Source organism: Propithecus coquereli, unplaced genomic scaffold (genome assembly GCF_000956105.1).
Source record: "Propithecus coquereli isolate 6110/MARCELLA unplaced genomic scaffold, Pcoq_1.0 Scaffold120, whole genome shotgun sequence".
Lineage (NCBI taxonomy): Eukaryota > Metazoa > Chordata > Mammalia > Primates > Indriidae > Propithecus > Propithecus coquereli.
Window position 1 is genome coordinate 4,150,218 of NW_012136081.1, and position 19,863 is coordinate 4,170,080.

The 19,863-nt window shown below is 56.7% G+C and overlaps 1 protein-coding gene across 4 annotated transcripts in view; it reads right to left on the reverse strand.

The window, feature by feature from the left end:
• Nucleotides 1-17,560, reverse strand: part of ANO1 (anoctamin 1, calcium activated chloride channel) — a 194,623-nt gene extending 177,063 nt beyond the window's left edge. For 2 of the 4 annotated variants that reach the window (XM_012665635.1, XM_012665633.1), the window contains exon 1: nt 1,532-1,841. In XM_012665635.1, the coding sequence (XP_012521089.1) occupies nt 1,532-1,589 (58 nt within the window). In that variant the 5' untranslated portion in view covers nt 1,590-1,841. Of the gene's footprint in view, nt 1-1,531; nt 1,843-17,413 lie in introns of those variants that run through there. The other 2 variants (XM_012665634.1, XM_012665636.1) reach the window with 2 other exon arrangements.
• Between the last annotated feature and the right edge of the window lie 2,303 nt (nt 17,561-19,863).

The following is a 19,863-nucleotide window of genomic DNA, read 5'->3' on the forward strand; positions in this document are numbered from 1 at the left end:
TCCATGAAGGAAAGTACCAGAACGTCATGTCTGAGACACGGCCCATGCCCCGGTCTAACGACTGCAAAGACCAACACACAGGCCCCCATAGTGCAATCTCCGGCATAGGGAAGTTTCCTTGAGCCTCAGTTGTGTCGCTCACTGACTCTCCCTGGGGTCGGGGCTGGAAAGGGAGAGGCAGCAACCTCACAGGAGCTGGACTCGGACATCCTGGGCTCCAGTCTTGTAACCACCAGTAACCACCAGTTACTCACGGTGTGGCCTTGATTTCTTTATCTGTGCAATGGGGGTGATTATGCACCCCCCGGGCAGGGTTGTACTGAGGATAGGCGTGGAAAGCACTTAAATCATTGCGCAGAGCTTGGTCAGAAGTTCATAGACGGTGAGTTTGGGGCTCGTGTTTCCAGCTGATGACAGAGCGGGTCATTTCTACATGTGAGGTTGAGGAGGCCATTCAGGATGGCCTGGCCACACCACATCAGGCCACGATGCTGACCTCTCTTGGGCCCAGGTCTGGCCACCCTCCCACCCCCCCTCATGTTTGGCAGGGCCCCTGTCTCTTCTCCTCAGCCTTTAATTTGACGAGCACGCAATGTCACTTCTAGAAAGAAGCCAAATCAGGCTGTTTAAAAGGCACATGTCAGAATAAGCTCCTCCATGGGAATCCAAAAAGAAGAGAGGGGAGGAAGGGAGGGAGAAGATAGAAAAGAGGCTCCGGAGCTATAGTTAGCAGCCCTGGGCTGGCGGTGGCATTCTGATTGCAGGGCGGGCATGCTAAGCAGGGCGCTCCAGTGAGGCACAACTGCGCTGTGCAATTAAGTCAAACCAACCGCGCGCTGTCGACCCCTGTCCCGACCCTACTCCGAGGTTTATTTAATAACCTGTGAACTGGGAGGGAAAAAGTCATCCAGGAAACATTGCTTGGGTCATTTATTTTGAAATTATTGGTATAAAAATATCCCGGATCGTGATTTATGCGCAGGGAGCGGCCGAGGAAGTCAGGGACTCCCCTCCCCGACTCCCGTCCAAGCCTCATTTGTCTCCCGGCTCGGTAAGTTCCTCCACAGTTTCTATTATGATTTCAAGTCATAGTAGTTACTTTATATCGCAAATAAATCTCCAGAATAGCTCGGAAATATTATGTGTATTAATAGCGCCTGTAAAAACATCCGAAAACCTCGCATCCGCTGGATCACGCTCCCCCGGGATTCGGAACAGCCCGGCCGGCCCTGCAGATGCCGCCTGGGGCCGCGCAGGGGCCCCTCGCCGGCCGCCCCCAGCCCCCGCCCAGCCCAGCGCTCTGCCTGCCATCTGTCTGTCTGTCGGTGCCCCCAGCGACCTGCCACCTACGGACAAAGGCCCTCCCCTCTCCCCTTCACCCCGGAGAAGTGCGGGGACGTCCCGACACCAGAGACGACAGGGGTCCCTGTCTCCTGCTCCTCCTGCGCCCTAGTTCTCAGGACACCGTCGTCCCTGGGCGTCCCAGACGCAGCTGCAGCCGCGCTCACTGTCCCACGCCCTGGATACTCACGGGCTGCGGGGGCTTCCTTGGGGGACAGCCCCTCCAGGCCGATGTCGCCCTCCTGCATGGCGCAGCTCCCTGCCCGGGTCTGGTGCGTCCCGGACGCACGGGGTTCAAGAGCCCGAGTGACGAAGTCACCTCTCGAGGTCTGCAGCAGCTCCGAGGGCCAGGGTCCGAGCCCAGCTCGAGAGGGGACAGTCCCCCTCCTCCCCAGAGGCAGGACGCAAAGCCGCACGCGCCGGAGCCAAACTTGGCTGCCCTCGTGCACAGCCGCGCCGCTCCTCCCCCTCGGCTTTTTGGTCTAGGGGTCCTGGCGACCTCCCCGCCCCCCGGGGGTTACCTGCGGACACCACCCTCGCCCCGCCCCGCGCGCCTCCCCTGCGGCCACCGGGACGCCGCTGAGCGAGCCAGCGAGCAAGCAAGCGAGCAAGCGAGCGGGACGCCAGGACAAGCAGCCTGTGCGCTGGGCCCGCGGGTCCTGGCCCTCCCCTGGCCTCCCGCGGCGCGGGGTGCGTTTCCACGGCTGCCAGACCGTCTTATCAGTACCGGCGGGCAGTGGGGCCCTGAGCGGCCCTGAGAGGCGCGCCCCCAGCCAGGGCCCCAGGAAGGGGGTTGACTAAGGGGGGCCCTGGGCTTGGACGCAGCCGTAAGAGATGGGGTGCAGCCTTGGGCACGGGGCAGTTCCGGGGGGTGGCCCTGGTTCCAGCATCTGTAGAGTGTCCTGGCCCCCGCCCTCAGGTGGCAAGACCCTAATTAATTATTGTCAATTTGTCATATGAGGGGGCTGAAGCCAGGCAGGGGTGGCAAGGAGCTGGAGGTTATAGGGCGGTGCAGGGCCTGACCTGTTACCCCACCCCCATCCCCCAGCCTATGCAGAATTTAGGAATCTGGATAAAGTGAGAACTGCCCCAAAGTAGAAGCAAAGTCCTTTTATTTCAAGATTCCAGCTACCTGAACTTGGCCAGGGGGCAGCCAGGGTCCCAGGTGGGGACTGTCACCCACATCCCTTGCCATTCCTCCTCACCACCTCAGGCCACATCCCTGCAGCCGGGCTCAGGGCAGGGGGCCAGGAGGACCCCTCTCCAGCCCTGCCGTGTTTAGAAACTGAGGTCTGGACAATTCAGTATCCTCCCAGACAGCAGCGATGTGGGCACCGGGGAGGGCGCGGAGAATGGCGGTGACGGCGCCTCCTTGTGTATCTACCAACTCACACCCATGACATCTCCAGATAAATACAATAAATTCTGAGGCAGAACCACGGTAAACAAAACATTAAGCCGCTCCCTGCCCACAGGAGGGGTGGGGCGGACAGGGCCAGGGTCTGAACTTTTGAAAGGTCATCTTACAATTTCTGCACCCCAAGGGAGGAGCTAGCTGGTGCCGAGGGAGGACCCAAGGACCACCTGCCAAGGGAACACCCACAAGGTGTCCAGCTTAGGCTGGACCCTGGGGAAGACAGACCCAGCCATGCCACGGGGGACAGACCACATCCACATGGATGCAGAAGGGACGCTGGACGGAATGTGAGCGTCCTCCCTGATCCCCGCCAGGCCTGCTGGGATTGGTACCCACGGCTGCTGCCCCGGGTGGAAGATGCTGGTAGCAGCAAAACCACTAAGAGATGTTTCCTGCCCGGTTCGTCTTCCCTGCCCCCATCCGAGTGCTGTACTCTGTGTATGAAGGGGGAGTGAAGGCTCCTTCCTCACAATGAGTCAGCCCTGCCCTTCTCCTTCATCATTATTTCATTTCAGTCTGGACTAAGAAACTGGGAGCCGAGGCACCTGGTGGGATTTCTTATTCGCTGTGGACAGAAGGCGCCCCATGACGAGCTTGCCAAGAAGCCCGAGGCATGTGCTACGTACCCCAGATGCGTGCCCCAGGAGGGGGGAGTGGGTTGGATGGGAATTGGGTGCTGTCATGGGCCCTTGGGGAGGCCACACTCATTTCACAGAGTGTTTCCATCTGACCATTGTTGTCAAGATAAAAACCCATTTTTCTTGGAAGGGTCTGATCGCCAACATGATACATAGCAATTGCTCAGTTATGTAAATACACAGGGAAAATTTTGGAATTCTTACCCCTGGAATGATGAACTATAAGCCAAAAAGGCTCAGGGAAAAAAAAAATGTAAATACCTACTGAGACTATTTTTAACTGTCATTGTTTACCTTTTTGGGACAGGGATAGGCTATTGTATATTTAGCCAGCTTTAAAATGCACATTATTTAATGCATTATTATTAGCAGAAATATGTAAAACAGCCATTAATAGATGTTGATGCATTCCGATTGAAGCCATTTTTTCTTCTTTTCATTTTCTTGGCTCCAATTACGTTGCATTCAGATGAAACCCTTTGGCTATGTCCAACATATGCAAAAATGCTGGTTCCCCAGACCCAGACGTTCAAAAACGTATTTTAATAAATACCTGAACCAGCTCATAAAAAGATTGGTCTCGGCTGCTATTTTGGTAAATGTTGTCACGGGAGAGCGATGCCAGGCTGGGGAAAGGCTGGGTTGCCCATGTGGCCCAGATGGGGACAGGGTGGCCTGGAAGAGGAGTACCTGGAGTCTCCCTGCCCATTTCTGGGGAGCGCCATGCTGCAGCCCCTCTGAAGCTGAAGACCTCCCCACACCCTGCGCATGCCAGGGAGATATTTATGTTAAGCAGAGCAGGGCAAGTGGCCTGGTTCGGGGAGGTGGCATGCCTGTCATTACAACACACAGCCATCATTATGGAGTAGAGCGGAATACAGTAATCACGGCGCACAATGCTTGTAATTATGGAAAATGGTTTCCCTTTTCGGTGAGGCGGCGAGGGAGGGAGAGAAGGCAGCTCTTGGTGAGGCTGGGGCCGGCGCTCACCCCCTGGGCTTGGCCCAGGTTTAAAATAGGCTTTGCAGGGTGAGGCCCTGGCCCTGCTGAGATAGGCTCAGCCCTGCCCGAAGCCCCGGCCTTGTCGGACACCGGGGCCTCGTGGCGACTCTGAGCTTGCGGTCGACTCACCAACACCAGCAGCGGCACCCAGGTCTCCCCGGCTCCCAAATGTTGCTCAGCCTCCGCAGATGTCAGAGGCCAGAGTTCATCGATGACAGTCACATCACCTGTGGCCACATCCCTCTTCATCTGCTCAGGAGACACCCAGATTGTCACATACATCCCACCCCCACTGTCACTGGTCATCAGAACACAAACAGGGTCACGGGTCGCTTAAACGCCGATTTCTCATGGCCTGGGGAAGCCTGTTTCCAGTTCCACTTGGCTCTTAGAGCACCTGCTGTGGGCGGGGCCCTCACTCAGGTTGGCGGGGGGATGGGAGGTGCAAGGGTGAGCAAGGCAGAGCCCCAGCCCTCCAGGGCTAGCCCCCCACCCGAAGGAGGTAAGCAAGGTGAGGTGGAAGTTGAATTGAGCCCAGGGCCTCAGCAGTTGAACAGAGAGGGTCCCCGATCCTGTCTTGGGCAAGTTATTGCTCAGCACCTTGGTTTGCACATCTGTAAAATGGGCCTTGGCAAAGCTGTTGGTTGGCATTCCATGGAGCTAGAACAAGAATCCAACTTCCAGCCCAGAACCTGGTGCGTCATAAGGATTAGGGGGCATCGTTGTCTGTATCATCCTCAGCTCAGTCAGACAGGCGGCGTGGCAGGAGACTGACATGCCGGCAGAGGCCAACCCCTCAGGAGCAGATTGGAGCTGGCAATGTCCCCTGACCTGGGACAGAGAGTGGGTGAGTTTTCCAGGTAGAGGCTGGCTGTAGGGGGTTCTGGCAGAGGCTGGGTGGAGACACAGAGGTGGGGACGAAGGTCCCCGGGCAGGGGTGGGAGCATGGTGGGGGTTGGGTAGGGATGGGGGCCCCAGGCGGCTGCACTGAGCAGGGCTGGGTGTCTTTTTTTTTAATCTAAAAAATTATTGAGGTGAGATTTACATAATATAAAATGAACCATTTTAAAATGCGCGACTTAGTGGCATTTCGTACCTTCACAATGTTGAGCAACCGTATTTCTATCTAGTTCCAGAACATTCCATCATTCCAGAGTAAAAGCCCTAACCGATTGGCAACCACACCCCATCTCCTACCCTCCCCCCAGTCCCTGGCAACCACCAATCCTCTTTCTGTCCCTATGGATTTGTCTGTCGTGGATATTTCGCATAAATGGAATCATACATTAGATGGTCTCTGTGTCTGGCTTCTTCCAGTGTGTGAGGTTCGTCCACACGATGGCTCGTATCAGAACTTCACTTGTTCTATGGCTGAATCCCACTCCATGGTGTGGGTGCACCCCAGCTTGTTCATCCACTCGCTCACTGCTAGACCTCGGCCTGTTTCCGAGGGTCCCTCGAAGGGATTAGAGAGAGCCGTGCAGGTGCGCGCAGGGCGGGGCGGGGCTGTGCCCGGCTAACAGCCGGGAGGAGGGCTGGGGTTGGCTTCCGGCTGGGGAGCCTCCCTGGCCCAGCCTCCTCGGCAGCTGCTCACCGCGGATACAGGGGCTCCCGACAGCAGGACGCGGCTGCTGGAGTGACAGTCCTCCGCTCTGACTCGGGGGACCCGTAGCCGCAGCAGGCTTCCGTCTGTGGGCTTGACTTGCAGAGGGCCCCGGACAGACGGGTCAAGCTGTCTGCCTATGCTTCTCCTCAGGGAAGCCTGTTTATTTAACAACACTTAGAGAGCACTTACTGTGTGCCAGGCCCCGTTCCAAACACTTTATAAATATCAGCTTATCGAATCTGTGCAGCAGTTCTATGTGGTATGTGCTACTATCATTCCTGCCTTACAGATGAGGACGCTGAGGCTCAGAGAGGTGAAGTTACTTGCCCGAGGTCACACAGCGGTAAGTGGGAGATCTGGGACTCAAACCCAGACATCCTGGCTCTGGAGTCTGCTCTGACTGCTCTGCTGTGAGGTAGAAAGCCAACGTTCCCAAACATCTGCCACGCGAGCTTCACGTCTCTGACTGGAGCCGGATTCGTGATCTTCCTGTGCCATGATTTCCTTCATATCTTTCTCTAATCCAACTCACTATTTCAAACTTTATTTTTATTCTTTAATTATGGCAAAATATACATAACATAGAATTTATCATTTTCCCCGTTTTAAATGTACAGCTCAGTGGCACTAAGTACAACACGTGGCTGTGCAGCCATCGCCAGCACCCGGCGTCAGAACTCTCTCCATCTTGCAGAACCGAAACTCTGTCCCCATTGGACAACGACTCCCCTCCCCCAGCCTCTGGCACCCACCACTCTGCTTTCCGTCTGCGTGGATTCGACTACTCCAGGGACCTCGGTGGACTCACGCAGCGTTTGTCCTTTTTGTGTCTGGCTTATTTCACTTAGCATCACGTCCTCGAGGTTCACCCGTGTAGCATGCATCAGAATGGTCTTCCTTTTTAGGGCTTGTCAAACTTCATTTTTAAAGCACCCAATATCATTACTGGAAATGAAAATAAGAATCACTGACCATAAACAGAAGGTGACTGTTTAATAAAGCACAATAAAAATGCAATACTGTTGCTCAGTTCTACCTGGAAACACCGGGGGGTCCTGAGCCCGACCCCACACTGCTGGCTGGGGAGACTCGTGTGGGACAGAGGGGTGTGGGACCGAGGGGTGTGGGACCTGCTCACGCCCCTGAAGACTCCAAGAGAAGTGGAAATTGAAGTCCATTTTCATCGCGTGCTGCCAGCCTCCTATGGCCAGGTCCTGGCACCACCTAAAATTGGTTCCCTTTGCACCTAAAAGGGTTTTGCAGGACACCAGCGGCTGGGCTGCTGCATTTGGGGGAAACGCAAGCATGACAATGGCTTCTGTGTGGCACACGGGTTTTGTGAGCTGACACTGTGCCCTTCACGTTTGTTACCTGCCTGTTAGGAGGCAGGGAGGTGGCCCTAGGCTCAGAGATGTTGGGCCACGCGAGGCACCAGAATTAAGCATTCGCTTTATTATTTTTATCTGTCTCACCTCAACCACGTGAGGTATGAATTACTCTTCCCATTTATAGCTGAGGAAACTGGCACAGAGAGGGAGAATGTCTTGCCTAAGTTGACACAGCTGGTAAGTGGCGGAATTTGGATTCAAACGCAGGTCCAACTGATTCTAGAAATTTCTAGTCAACTCCAGAACTCTTCCTGCAGTACCATATTGACCTTCCATTTATCTCTCTGGAATTTGGAATCAGCACGGACGGACTCAGTGCTCCAGTTGCAACACATTACTACCAGGAATAACGAGACAGGTGTGGAAATAACAGGAAAACACCCACACTCAGTCCCTGTGATCGCTGCGTTCAAACCCGGGCTCCTCGGCTGCTCCTCGACCTTCAGCTTGCTTGTTTGCAGTGCGGGGCGGGTGAAAGGCCTGCGGGAGGGCTCTCAGCACGGAATCTTCCAGGGATGACTAGCATCTAGCCGCCTGTTTACCCTCGAGGCCGCCCGTGGTGCTCGAGGTTTTGGAATTAAACGGACTCTAACTAATGGTGCAAATATTTATGCTCAATATGAGATCAAAGAAAACACAGCCTGGTTTTTTTCAGAGTAAACAGCACCGATGCCAAGGCTCTTGGCGTAAAACAGAGGTGAGATTACGAACCCTAAATATGTTTCTAAGTTATTTGAAGATGGTAGATTCATAAAGTCCCTTCTGTAACTGGAAGCACTTGGTGGCTTTTCTCCTCGGAAGGTCACAGGGACATTCGGGCAGCCCTGAATAGAGCTTTCATTCAGGAGTGATGGGAAAATGCCTCTCGAGAGAAGGGAAACTTCACATCGAGCAGGGTGTAAAAATAGGGCACCCGAGGCGGCCTCTGCGATCACCCGGTGATCTGCTCGTCGGGCCGGGCTTTGAGCTGCTTTGCCGACAGACACATTCTCCGTTTCCGCCTGAGCAGAGGTGGCAGCCTGGTGAACCGACCCGCGGGTCGGCTGGGAGTGCCCCGCTTCCCAGGACCGGCAGGCAGAGCGCGAAGTCGCTCAGGTTCTTCGGGGCGAGGGAGCAGGGTGTGTCCCGCGTGCCTCCCCCTCTTCTTTCATGTGGGTTTGGGATGACAGTTCCCAGGGAAAAACCCCGGGTCAAGCCGCCCATGGGGACACGTGGCCCCGCTGGCCAGGCCTCTTCTGCGGAGGGCCCTGGGCGACCCTCCTTGAGTGTCCCTTTGGGAACCTTTCCTTGGCCCCCGCCAGCCACAGCACGCAAACGGCAGCCCCGGCGAGAGCGGACTGCTCACAAACCCTCTTTGCAGACACCGCTTTCCCGTCGTTTGAGGGAATCTGAGAAGGAAAAGCAACACCCGACCTCAGGAATCTGCAAAGGGCTCAGAGCAGTGATGACCTTCCGCCCACGGTGCTCTGGGCAGGGGTCCCGGGCACAGGAAACCGCGGCGCTGCAGTCGCCTCGGGGGACGACCCTGGTGAGGAGCTGGCTTCCGTTGTCCTTGAAAAGAGAGGAAAGTCTGTGTCCCCAGGACGCCCTTGTGACGACACGTTTGATTTTAAAATCTCAACCAACGTCCAGCCCTCAGACGGCGTCCCCAGGCCATACTTCCAACAAGGAGGCTGTCCTGCCACTCTTTGTTGGCTGTACAGGCCGGAGGGGTGGGGGGCGCTGTGCACCGTCTCCCTGACCCCGTCCCGCTCGCGGGTGGGTCTGGTAGGTCACTGCTGCCTTCAGCAGAGCCAGCCTCCTGCCCACGCAGCAGCACGCCGGGGTGCCGGGCCAGCGCTGGCGGCAGGGAGCCAGGGCCGGACATCTCATGGTTTGCAACAAGATCGCAGCACACGGACCACTTCGAGGGTCTTGGAATGTGGCAGCAGGAACTGTTTTGGGATTGACCGGCATCTCCCTGCTGTGACTCCACACACAGAACACGACTGTCACGTCACCTGTGTCAGGGTTGGTTTGACAAGTTGAGTGACGCCCGCTGGGCTACATCCGGCCCCCGTTTTAACTTTGGCCTAAAGGATTCCAGCCATCTTCGGCGAGCGGGGTGGTCACCCCCCCTTGCTGGACGACGAGTCCTCCCACGCTCGGGGAAGCAAAAGAGAGAGGGCTTGGCGTCACCGCTCACGTTGGGACCCGGGCAGAATTCTTAGACTGAGCCTTGCTTTTCTTCCCAGGCTTCCAGGGGTGACAGCAGCCTCTGGAGTGTCCACCTCCTGGGGGTGAGCATGCAGTGAGCCGCTGCAGGGGACACGCCGGACACCAGGCCCAGCACCGCTCAAGCCGTGGATACTCATGGCTGTCGCACAATCTCACGACATGTGCTGGTCACAGCCCAGTAGCAGGCAGATGGCTCTCTGTGGGGGGTCTGTGGTCATTTGCTCAGGTGGCCGGAACAGACACTGCGCCGCTTAAACGACAGACATTCCTCCTCTCACAGTCCTGGAGGCTGAAGTCCGAGATCCCGGTGTCGCAGGGCTGGTTCCTCCCAGGCCTCTCTCCTTGGCTGGCAGACGGCCACCTCCCTGTGTCCTCATGTGGCCGTCCCATTGTGGGTGTCCGTGTCCTAATCTCCTCTTCTTGCAAGGACACCAGGTCTGGGGGATTAGGGCCCCCCCAATGACCTCATTTTGACTTGATACAGTCACACGGTGGGGAGCGGGGGCTAGGACTTGAACATATGAACGGGGGGGGGCACGATTCAGCCCAAAACGAGACGAGTTTAATGAAAGGACTATTCACAGGGACTTGGCCCGGTTAAGGGGAATCAATAGTGTGTCCGCAACCCAGAGGGCGATGGGGACAGGTGGACGCAGTCCGTAAAGACCAGCCCTGCCCACCGCTGGGGCACTGAGGAGGGCTGCAGAGCATAGCAGATGAGCGCCTTGTCCCCAGCTGTGCGGGTAAAGGGATGAACCAAACAACTGCAAACGAACTGTCGGGCTGCCGTGTTCCTGCCAGTCCCTGGGGTCGCAGGGCTCTGGACTCGCTGATCCGAAATGCGAGCTGTGCCGCCCGGTAGATGGGCCCAGCTTCCCACTCGCTGCAGGCCGTGGTTCCGACACCAGGCTGGCTGTTTGTCCGGGACAGCGTGGAGCCCAGAGCCAGCATTCCACAGCCGCTGGCAGGGCAAGAGTAAGGTCTGTGAGGTGCTTTTGCACACTTCCTAGAACCTAATGAGGGGCCGTCCCTTTGGGGCCCAATCGCCCCTGAATCTCTGTGTTAGGAGCCCAAATCCCCCTAGGGGGGGATCTCAGGGTACGGCCCTCATTTGCACAGAAAGGCACCAGCTCCCTCATCCCCTGCTTCGAAGACAGGTAGAGCCTGTGGTTCTTAGTGGGCCCCACAGGAGGCTGTCCTCTGGGGACTCCTCAGGGAGGGTGTGGTGAACATTTGCCATGTTGGGGGGTCCCCCACTGGGTGTCTTATTGGTGGGTATAGAGCCCAGGCTGTGGAAGGAGGATGTGAGGTCTGCTGCTCCGTCTCCCTGGCAACCGGGCCGTGGACGCGTGGCCCAGGCTTGGCCAGTCAGATGCTCTGTGAGCGGCTCAGCGCCTGGGCCAGTGAGGGTGGACCAGGATTCTCCTGGTGCTGGCCAGCGGCCATGGCAGCCACATGCAGTGCCAGGGCTGTCCTGTGGCAGCGTGGGGGCCGGACACGGGCCCCTCCTACTCACCGCCCTCCCAGGCTGCCTTCGTTCCTGCCTCTCGCAGAACCTTCGTCCCATTCTTTTCCAGATAAGAACCGGACTCCATTTTTGTTGGAGGCTGGGCGGCTGTCGGTCTCAGGCATCTTGCTTCTGAGCCACGGGTGTGGCCTCATTTCATCGACATCGTAAATTGTCAAAAGGTTCGTGTCTCCTTCCCGGAACCGAGAGGCTCAGAGACGGCTTGGGGAGGCGCTCGGAGCAGACGCTTACGCCCTGGGCCACCCACAGGTGGCTCCATGTCCCCGGGTCCAGGTGTCGGGGCCAAGAACACGTGGTTCTGCTGCGTAAGAGACCAGTGATTCACACCTGCCTGCCTTCGACCAGCTCAGCCATCTTGGGCAAGTGCCTTTTCCTTTCTGTGCCTCAGTTTCCTTATCTGTAAAATGGGCATCCATTACAGTGCCTAGCCCAAGGTTTGTCATGGAGAGAAAGTGACCCAAAACAGGCGGAACAGCCTGACTCGCCCACAGTGACCATCTGTAAGTGCTAAATATTGTTTTCAACATCTCACTTTCCAAACCTTACTTTCCCTGCACCCCTTTTGACTTACGAACTCCCAGATTGTTTCATTTTTTGAGGGATTTTTAAAATTTGGATAAGCTACCTTATAATCTTTCTAGAACAAGATGGAATCTAAAAGCGTGTGATAAGGTAGGACACGTGCCAGGACTTCTTACACTGCCTGAGAAGGGGAACTCCTGAACTCGCTAGATTGGGGGATTGAAAGTATTTTCACCTTTAGTAGAGTCTATCGGGGCCGGTAGAAAATATCCAGAAAAGTCGAAGGCGTCAGTCAGTAAGCGTTTCTTGAGCACTCGGATCGCCTTGGCACAGGCCTAAGTGCTGAGGATACAGTGATTTTTTTTTTAAGTCTCTGCTATTGTGGAAATTATATTTTTATGGAGGAGAAAGAGAATAAGCCAATATATCATGCTGGATAGGCAGGGGGTTTAAGGAAAAATGAAGCAGGGTGAGGGGTCAGAGAACGACGAGACGCCAGAGCGGGGCTGGGGAGGGCCCCGCCGAGGACGGGATGTGCGTGGCGTCCTGGGTGGAGGCGGGAGGAAGGACATTCAGGCCACGGAACAGCCGTGCGGAGGCCCTGAGGGCTGCCGGCTGTCCCTGACCCGGCGCGCCGACTCTCTTAGGAATGCCGGTGGGCGCTGCGGACGCGGAATCCTCTGGGATTTGTGAACCGTGTCTTCAGGGATATGTCAATACGGTGTATTTACACAGAAATGTCACAAAGTACAGAGTGGAAGGGACAGAAAAGAATCCAATTGGTCATGAATTGTTTTTCGGCTCCAGGAAGATGATACATACGATGTTAATTATAGCGCTTTACAGTTTCCAAAGAAGAAAAAATACACAGCAAGTGCGTGCAGGTCGAACTTGCCCAGGAAATGAGGTAGTTCAATTGTCTGTGAGGCAACTGTCGCGCCCCTGGGTCGGTGTCAGCGGCTGGTGCCTTCGCAATAGCGCTCGCAACTTGCCGGGGCTGCAAGGATGTAGCCGAGTGGCTGTGCCCACGTGAAACACAGCTGGGCAGACAGACCATTCCGTGCGTTTAGACTGAGAGGATGCTGCCTTTCCACACGCAGCCCGGGGGCGACCCTCCGGCATGTCAGTTTCTCCGAACTTGCCTTCGCTTTCCTGTTGCTGGGAGCCTGTCTCCCGAAGCAGGCGGTGTCTGTGTGTCTCTGCGTGGTAGGGAAGGATGGCCGGATGCAGCAAGGGTCAGTTTTTTGGGGGCTGGGAGAGGAGGGACTCACAGGCACACACCGGGAGGGCCGCCTGCACTGGGGCATCAAAGCTACTGCAGCATCGGCCACCAGCCTCCCCGGCCTGGGGCTCTGCGAACGCAGCCGCCTCCTGCGACCCAGGCCTGTGGTCTGGGAGGCACGACAGGCAGGCAGCCGGTGGGGTAGGGCTGGGTGTCTGAAAAAGGAAAATGGAGGAGAAGGAGGAGAGGGAGGAGAAGGCAAAAGAAAAGGCAAAAAGGGAAAGTTTTTTAAAAAGAAGAAGAGAAAATAAAGAGCGAGTGGCCCCTGGTCTACCTGTTAAAACACCAGTCATCATTCGGTCACTCAACAAACACACAGATCATGTGCCAGGCATGTTCTAGGCACCTGGGAAATAGTTGTGAACAGAGCATGCAGAACTCCTTGCCCTAGTGGACCCTAAAGTCTAGAAAACTCCATGAGGCAAGTTGTGTGGAACGTGGAATCACATGCTGTCTAGGCTGGAAAGGACTCAGAGACCAAGGGGAGCAACCATCCCATTTTATAGATGAGGAGACCAAGGTGCTGCAGACTGATAGTTCTCCTCCCTGCCTCCCAAATTAATTCTTTGTCTTTTTCTTAATAAGAGATTTCCCTAATTTTTAGCTGGCATGTGACCAGCTGAGAACCCAAACTGCTCGTCCTGACTCCCTTGCAGCTAGATTTGGCCCTGGGACTAAGTTCAGGCCCGTGGGAATGAGTGGAAGTATGTGGGCAACTTCTAGGAAGGGAGAGTGCACCTCTTTGCACTTTCTCTCTCCCCCTGGCTGGAATGCAGGTCGGATGGCTTGAGCTCAAGCAGCCACGATGGGCCGTGAGGTGGATGCCTGTGCTGAGCATGGCAGAGCAGCCTGAGAGAAGAACCCTGCATCTGTGACGACTGCCTGAAGCCCCTCCCAGCCCCACAATCCACCTTTCAACTTCTTTCATATGAGTGAAAGTATTTCCACCTTTTCGAAGATAGCATTTCTGCCTCTTGCTGCTGAATCCACAGAAGCCTTTCCCGGGTCCCCTCTCCCTGCAAGGTGACTGTTGAACTCCTCCCTCATCCTGACGGAGATGAGCAAACAGCCCCAGAGAAGAGTGGCGTCCCCGAGATCACAGAGTTCCTCTTATATGACATTTCACTTCAGACCTGTGTGAAGCAATCGCTAAAGCAAACAGCCCCTGGCCCCAGGGTGCCGGCCAAGGCCACGGCCTCTTGAACCTTTCCCAACAGATGTTCACGTGAGGACACATCGATGAGGCTGGTGACACTCGAAGGTCTTCGCCACCACGGCGCTGCCAGCCCAGCTCCGTCCCTGCTTCCCTGTGGCTGAGCTGCAGAGGCCGTGGGGCCCTCGGCCCCGAGCCGGGCGGCCGCGCGCACTGGTTCCAGAGCTCTGGTCAGGCTTCTGACAGTGGCGTCACCATCTCGGTCTCCTCAGGAGAAAGACCTTCCTTCAGGCTTCCCTCCCTCGCTGCCTCCTTCCCTTCCTCTCTCCCCATCTGTCTGCACTTCCTGCTGCCAGAGATGTTCTCAGAAGCCCTGAGAACGCCGTGCCCCTCTGACTGCGGCGATTCTCCTCCCTCCCTCGGGGCTCCCTTTTCTGATGGATGAGGGGTGACACGATTCATCCTGGCCACAGTCCTGCCATCCGGGTCTCCAGAAGCCCCCAAGCTGCCTTTCTCTCCTGCCCTAAGGACCCAAGTGGGATTTCACAACTTCTCCTCTTGGCAAAAAGAGAGACGCAATTTCCCAGCGGAGTTGGACGCTGAGGTTCTCAGTCTAAAGAGGAAACGGAGGCGGTAGCCAGAGAGAGCAGCCTTTCCCGTCTCCAGCATCAGACCATGACCATCACCGGGGGAAACGCTGCCACGCCTGTCCTCACAGGCGTCTCATGACCATTTTACAGATGAGGCGGCTGAGAGCTGAGGCATCGATTTGCCTCAGGTCGGTTCCAGCACCAGCTGATCTAGCTGATCCAGCTCAGATCAGGTTCTGTGATCTTCCTACCACCCTTCTCAGCCTCCACCCTGGGAGGAAGTCCCTATCCATGGCCCTGAAAGAGAAATCTGGGGTCTTTGGTGGCGGCTGGAGAAGGGGCACAGCTTATCACTGGCAGCCATGCACCCTGCCCCTTTTTGGGGATCCTTACCATGGCCCCTGCACCCCTTGCTGTCCCATGGCTGTCCAACATCCTGAAGTGGAGCCCACTTCCATTCAGGTAGCAGTCACCAGGAAAGACCATGGCTAACCTCATTTATACTAGAGTGTGACTGACTGATACATGTCTAAGTGCTCCCCTTTGGAGATGCTAGAGTTATTAATATAATCAAGGGCTCTGAGAACCTAGAGCTTAGTGACAAAGCAATGAAGACCAAGGATGCAGCTTCCAACAGCACAAGAAGGGCCCCTCCCACGAGACTCCCTCAAGTTACAGCCCTGTGCTGCCAGCATGGACTCAAGACTAGGTCCAAAGTTCATGGGCTGTGCAGTTGACATAGGAGTATCACTCACTGCAGCTCCTAGACAGAATCCTGTCCAAGAAGGCTCCTGGGAGAGGTGGAGACTGGCATGCAAGCCCCCAGGCCCCTGGAGGCCCAAGTTTGGTGCCCTCTAGACGTAAGGACCAGACCATCTGGGGAGAGAGGCCAGCGCCAGCGGAGCGACAGAGCGATGCTGCCACGACTCCCTCTCCCACACTTTGGCGTGGCCATCCGAGGGCCACCGAGGAGGAAACGGGTCCTTGGAAATCTCGGTGCAGGGATCTCAAACACTTGGCACCAGCGCGGAGTCACTTGAGGGCTCCTTTGTAAACATCTCATTGCTCAAGTCGCATTCCTCCTCCCTCTGTCTCAGCTCTCTGACACTTTGAGAACAAACCAAAAATAAAAATTAGTCCTTTTTCAGCTACTTTGCTTGTTTTTGCAAATCCCTGCTCCGTCCCCCCTCTGCCCTTGGAACTTGCTTCCAATGGAGGCCAGAGGGCCGGGGACGAGGCCAACCCTGGGGGACGTTCCAGCCCCGGCACGCACGGGTAATCTCTGGTAAGGCAGCTGCCCCGCGGGCTCGGACCTCGCTCCGGACCGCAGAGAGCGGGAGCCACCAAGCACGGCCTCCTCCCGCTTGTCGTACAGGAGGGGACATCCCAGCTGGCGTCCTGGCGTTCCCACGGTTGGGGGTGCCACGGGAAGTTGGTCAGCCTCCTCGTTTGTTCATCCACTCATAAACGGAGGGAGATCATTCATTTGCTCACTCGACCAGCATGGGGATAAAGGATGGGCTGTCAGATGGACACGCCCGACCCCAGTGTCCCCTGGCTGGTCCCCGATGTCAGGAAGGCCCTCAGGGCCCCCCCACACAGAGCAGGACCCCCTCTCTGAGACAAGATTGGCATGAGTGATACAACCTGCAGTGTAGCCACCCGATGAGCATTGTTTAAAATGGAATCCGCTGGTCTAGCAGGGGCTGAGGCCCAGAGAGAGGAGTGAGCCACACGTGGTCACAGGGGGAGGAACAGGCGGGGCTGGGGCTGGGACTGGGTCTCTGAATTCTCAGCCGCCTCCTCTTCCTGCGCGGAAGGCTCTAGAGAGAGACATCTAGGGTCCCTCCCAGCCCTCACCCGACCAGCCGTGTGACCCTTCGGCAAGTGACTTAATTTCTCTGGGCCTCATCTTTACTCTTGTGTAAAATGGGACCATAACAGCATTTAGTAGGCGCCGGGCCCTGTGCTTAGAGCACCTACCACGTTTCAATTCATGTCCTTTCCTTCCCAGACTCTGGGGCAGACACTATTCTTAGCCCCACTTACTGGTGAACAAACCAAGGAGCAGAGAGGTGAGGCCACTTGTCCTAGATGGCCCCGCTGGTAAACGACAGGTCTGAGATCGAAAGCAGGGGGTCTGGCCCCAAAGCCTTGAGTCATCCCCAGCATGGGACCAGCCTCGTAGGACCCCGGGAGGCTCAGATGTGTCATGGCCTCAAGGTTGCGCTCGGAGCTGGTCCTTGGGAAATGCCACACACAGTGGTTGTCCTCAACGGAGGAAAGTGGATCGCGCCCTCAGGGCACATTTTAGTGACATTTTGGGGTGGTTACAACAGAGCATGGAGGTATCACTGGTCCCTACTGGGCAGAGGCCACGGATGCTGCTAAATATTCTACAACACGCAGGACAGCCCCCCACGGCAGAGTTATCCAGCCCCGGATGTCAGCAGTGCCAAGTCTGAGAAACCCCAGGGTTCGGGATGACTGCTCGTAGGAGGGGCGGCTCGCCATGCAGGAAGGCAGTGGCATTAGCCTGCCCGCCCCGGGGCACCGCCCCTGCCCTCTCCCAGCTGGGCTGGGCACGCATGGAAGCCGGCTCCTTGGGTCCACCCCACGCCCTCTGCAGGGTCACGGAGCGACAGGCTGGGTATCCCGCCTGAGTGGGAGGGCAGTGAGTGATGGTCCCTGGTCCCCTGTCCCCAGTCCCGAGCCCCCCCACTCCTTACTGGCCAGCAGGGGGTCGAGCGCCGTCTCCTCCATCAGACTCGTCTCCCACGTGTCTGGCCTCGGGTTTCCCGGTGGCAGGTCTGAATGCCAGGATCACCTCCCCTGGCTGTGTGACACCTCCCCTGCTGGAATCTCAAGTAAGGTGACAGAAGCCGCTCCCAGGGCGAGCAGAGTTTGCAAAATGAGTCAGCAGGCCAGAGGTTCAAAGCCAGGTGCTGCGTGTGGGTTAATCATTACTGCCGGCCACTTCCCCGGGATCCCAACGCACCCCCAAGGGCGGGGCCTTTTCCAGCCTCGCCCGCGGTCGTGAGGGACACAGGACTAGCTTAGCTAGACACTGACGGCGAGGGTCGGCGTCTAAGGACCCTCTCTGCCTCCGTCCATACGGCTCCAGCTCCGAAAAGCTGGGTCGTGGAAGGAGAGTGGCCCCGTTTCTCAGCCCTGCAAGTGCGTGCTTTTCTTGAGGTCTCTGTTTCTCCAACTGATGCACGGGGTTCACGGCCGCTTTTCAGGGCCACGGTGAGGACTGAATGAGGTCGTGCAGACGCAGTGCTGAGGATGGGGTCCCGGCACACAGTCGGTGCTCATTAAACGGTGGCTGTTTCTCACGTCCCTGGTCTGTCTCAGAAGGCCAAGGGTCCCAGCCTGGTTCGTTGCTGCTGTGTCGGCGCGTGGCTGCCGCCGGGGAGGTCACTGTTGGATCGGTGATTATGCCAGGTGACTCGGCCACGGTCACAGAGCAGAGGTTCAACCCAGCTGGGTCTCACCCTCCGTGGAGCGCTCCCCTAAAAAGTCACACTGGGTCCCTGAGGTGTGAATCGTCTGGACAGTGAATGACACTTCTTTCAGGCGAGCGGGTTTGGAAGCAGCAGGACCCAGGTGTGGCTGGAGAGCTCCGACCCACATGGCCCCTGGGCCACCTGCTCTGCTGATGTTCAGCCTCGGCGCAGACTCGGGGACGGCGGAGCCCCAGCAGCGGTGACAATGAAGCTGCCTGGTACACGCCCCCACCCTCCCATGGGAAAAGGTGTAGACATAGGGGCGGGGCCTTGAAAGGGATGTGGGGAAGCTCCTGGGGGGATGGGGGGAAGCTCTGACATGGCAGGGTGGCCGTCAGGGGGCAGCCAGGCGGGACAGCTGAGGACTGCACCCGGCCGCACAAACCCACCTCCACGACCTCCGACGAGATTCGAGGGAGGTGAACTGGAGACTGCCGTTGGCAAGAGATGCAATGGTACGTTTCATTCACGAATTCACCCATTTGATCCCTCTCAGAGAGCATCTCCTGAGCACCTACGGGTCCCGCAATGACGCTTTGGGGTAGAGAGCAGAGCCCAGTTGATCTCTTTGCTGACTGGGTCCCTGACACCAGGCAGCACCTGGGGGAGTCACTGGGTCTCGTGGGGAGGAAGACAGGTTTGAAAATCCTGTTTTGAAGGTGAGATTGATGTGGAACTGTTTCCTCTGTCTTGTCAATCTGTGCCTTCATCGTGGGCTCAGAAAACCAGGTCTACGCGGACAGTGCTGAGAGCCACGCTCAAGCTGGTAGAATTGCCCTGGGGCTCAAGTTTTCTTAGATGTTGGTTAGGCTAGTCCCCACCCAGGGCGCAAATGCCGGCAAGTTGAAGCTTTGTTTAGCATTTAAAGCCTCCTAATGGGTTTTAAACATTTACACTTGTCTTATTATTAATACCAATGACTAAAACTCGACCCTTCCAACTGTGTCTGTCCTTGTATAAATACCGGCGGGACAGAAAGGTTGCCGAGGCTCTTAGCAGCAGCAGCAGCAGCGAGTCTTATTTGCAAAAGAAAATTCGCAATAAATTCTCAGGAGAGAAAAAGCCACCTCGCAAATGGAGCTCTAACGTTTGCCATTTAAGAAACGCCTCTGTTTTCACTCAAGCCCTGGAATAAATTTCTAGGGGCTGCCCCCGCCTTTAAATCACGGCTGTGGCAGTTCAAAGCCAGGTTCTGCCACTCGAGGGAACCGGCCGCCTGGGGCTGAGACTGGGTTACCCCTGTGAGTGTGTATTTTAAAAGTGACGGATGGTTGTTTCTGTAAGGAAATGATGACTGGCCTTGGACGGAGGCGCTGGGCGTCGGGGATGGAGGGCGGCGCGGGCTGCGTTCCTCGCCGGTGCCCTCTGAGCCGCGGTTTCGCGGGCCTGCTGTAAACAGTGAAATGTAATATTGCCTTATTTGGTCACAGAGCCAAGTTATCACTTGCGGAGGCCTCTTTGCCTTTGACTTTGTGAGAAACCGTTAATTCCAGGACCGCGTCTACCAGGCAGTGGGAATGTGGGTGCCGCCTTGGTCAACCGGCCTGGGCGTTGGGACCCCCATTTAGACAGAGCCCCCTGGGGACCCGTGGCTGACGGGCTTTTCGTGCAGTTTTCTCGCACGAACCTGGGTGCTGCTGCGCTGGGGAAGCCAAGTCCCGGAATTCCGG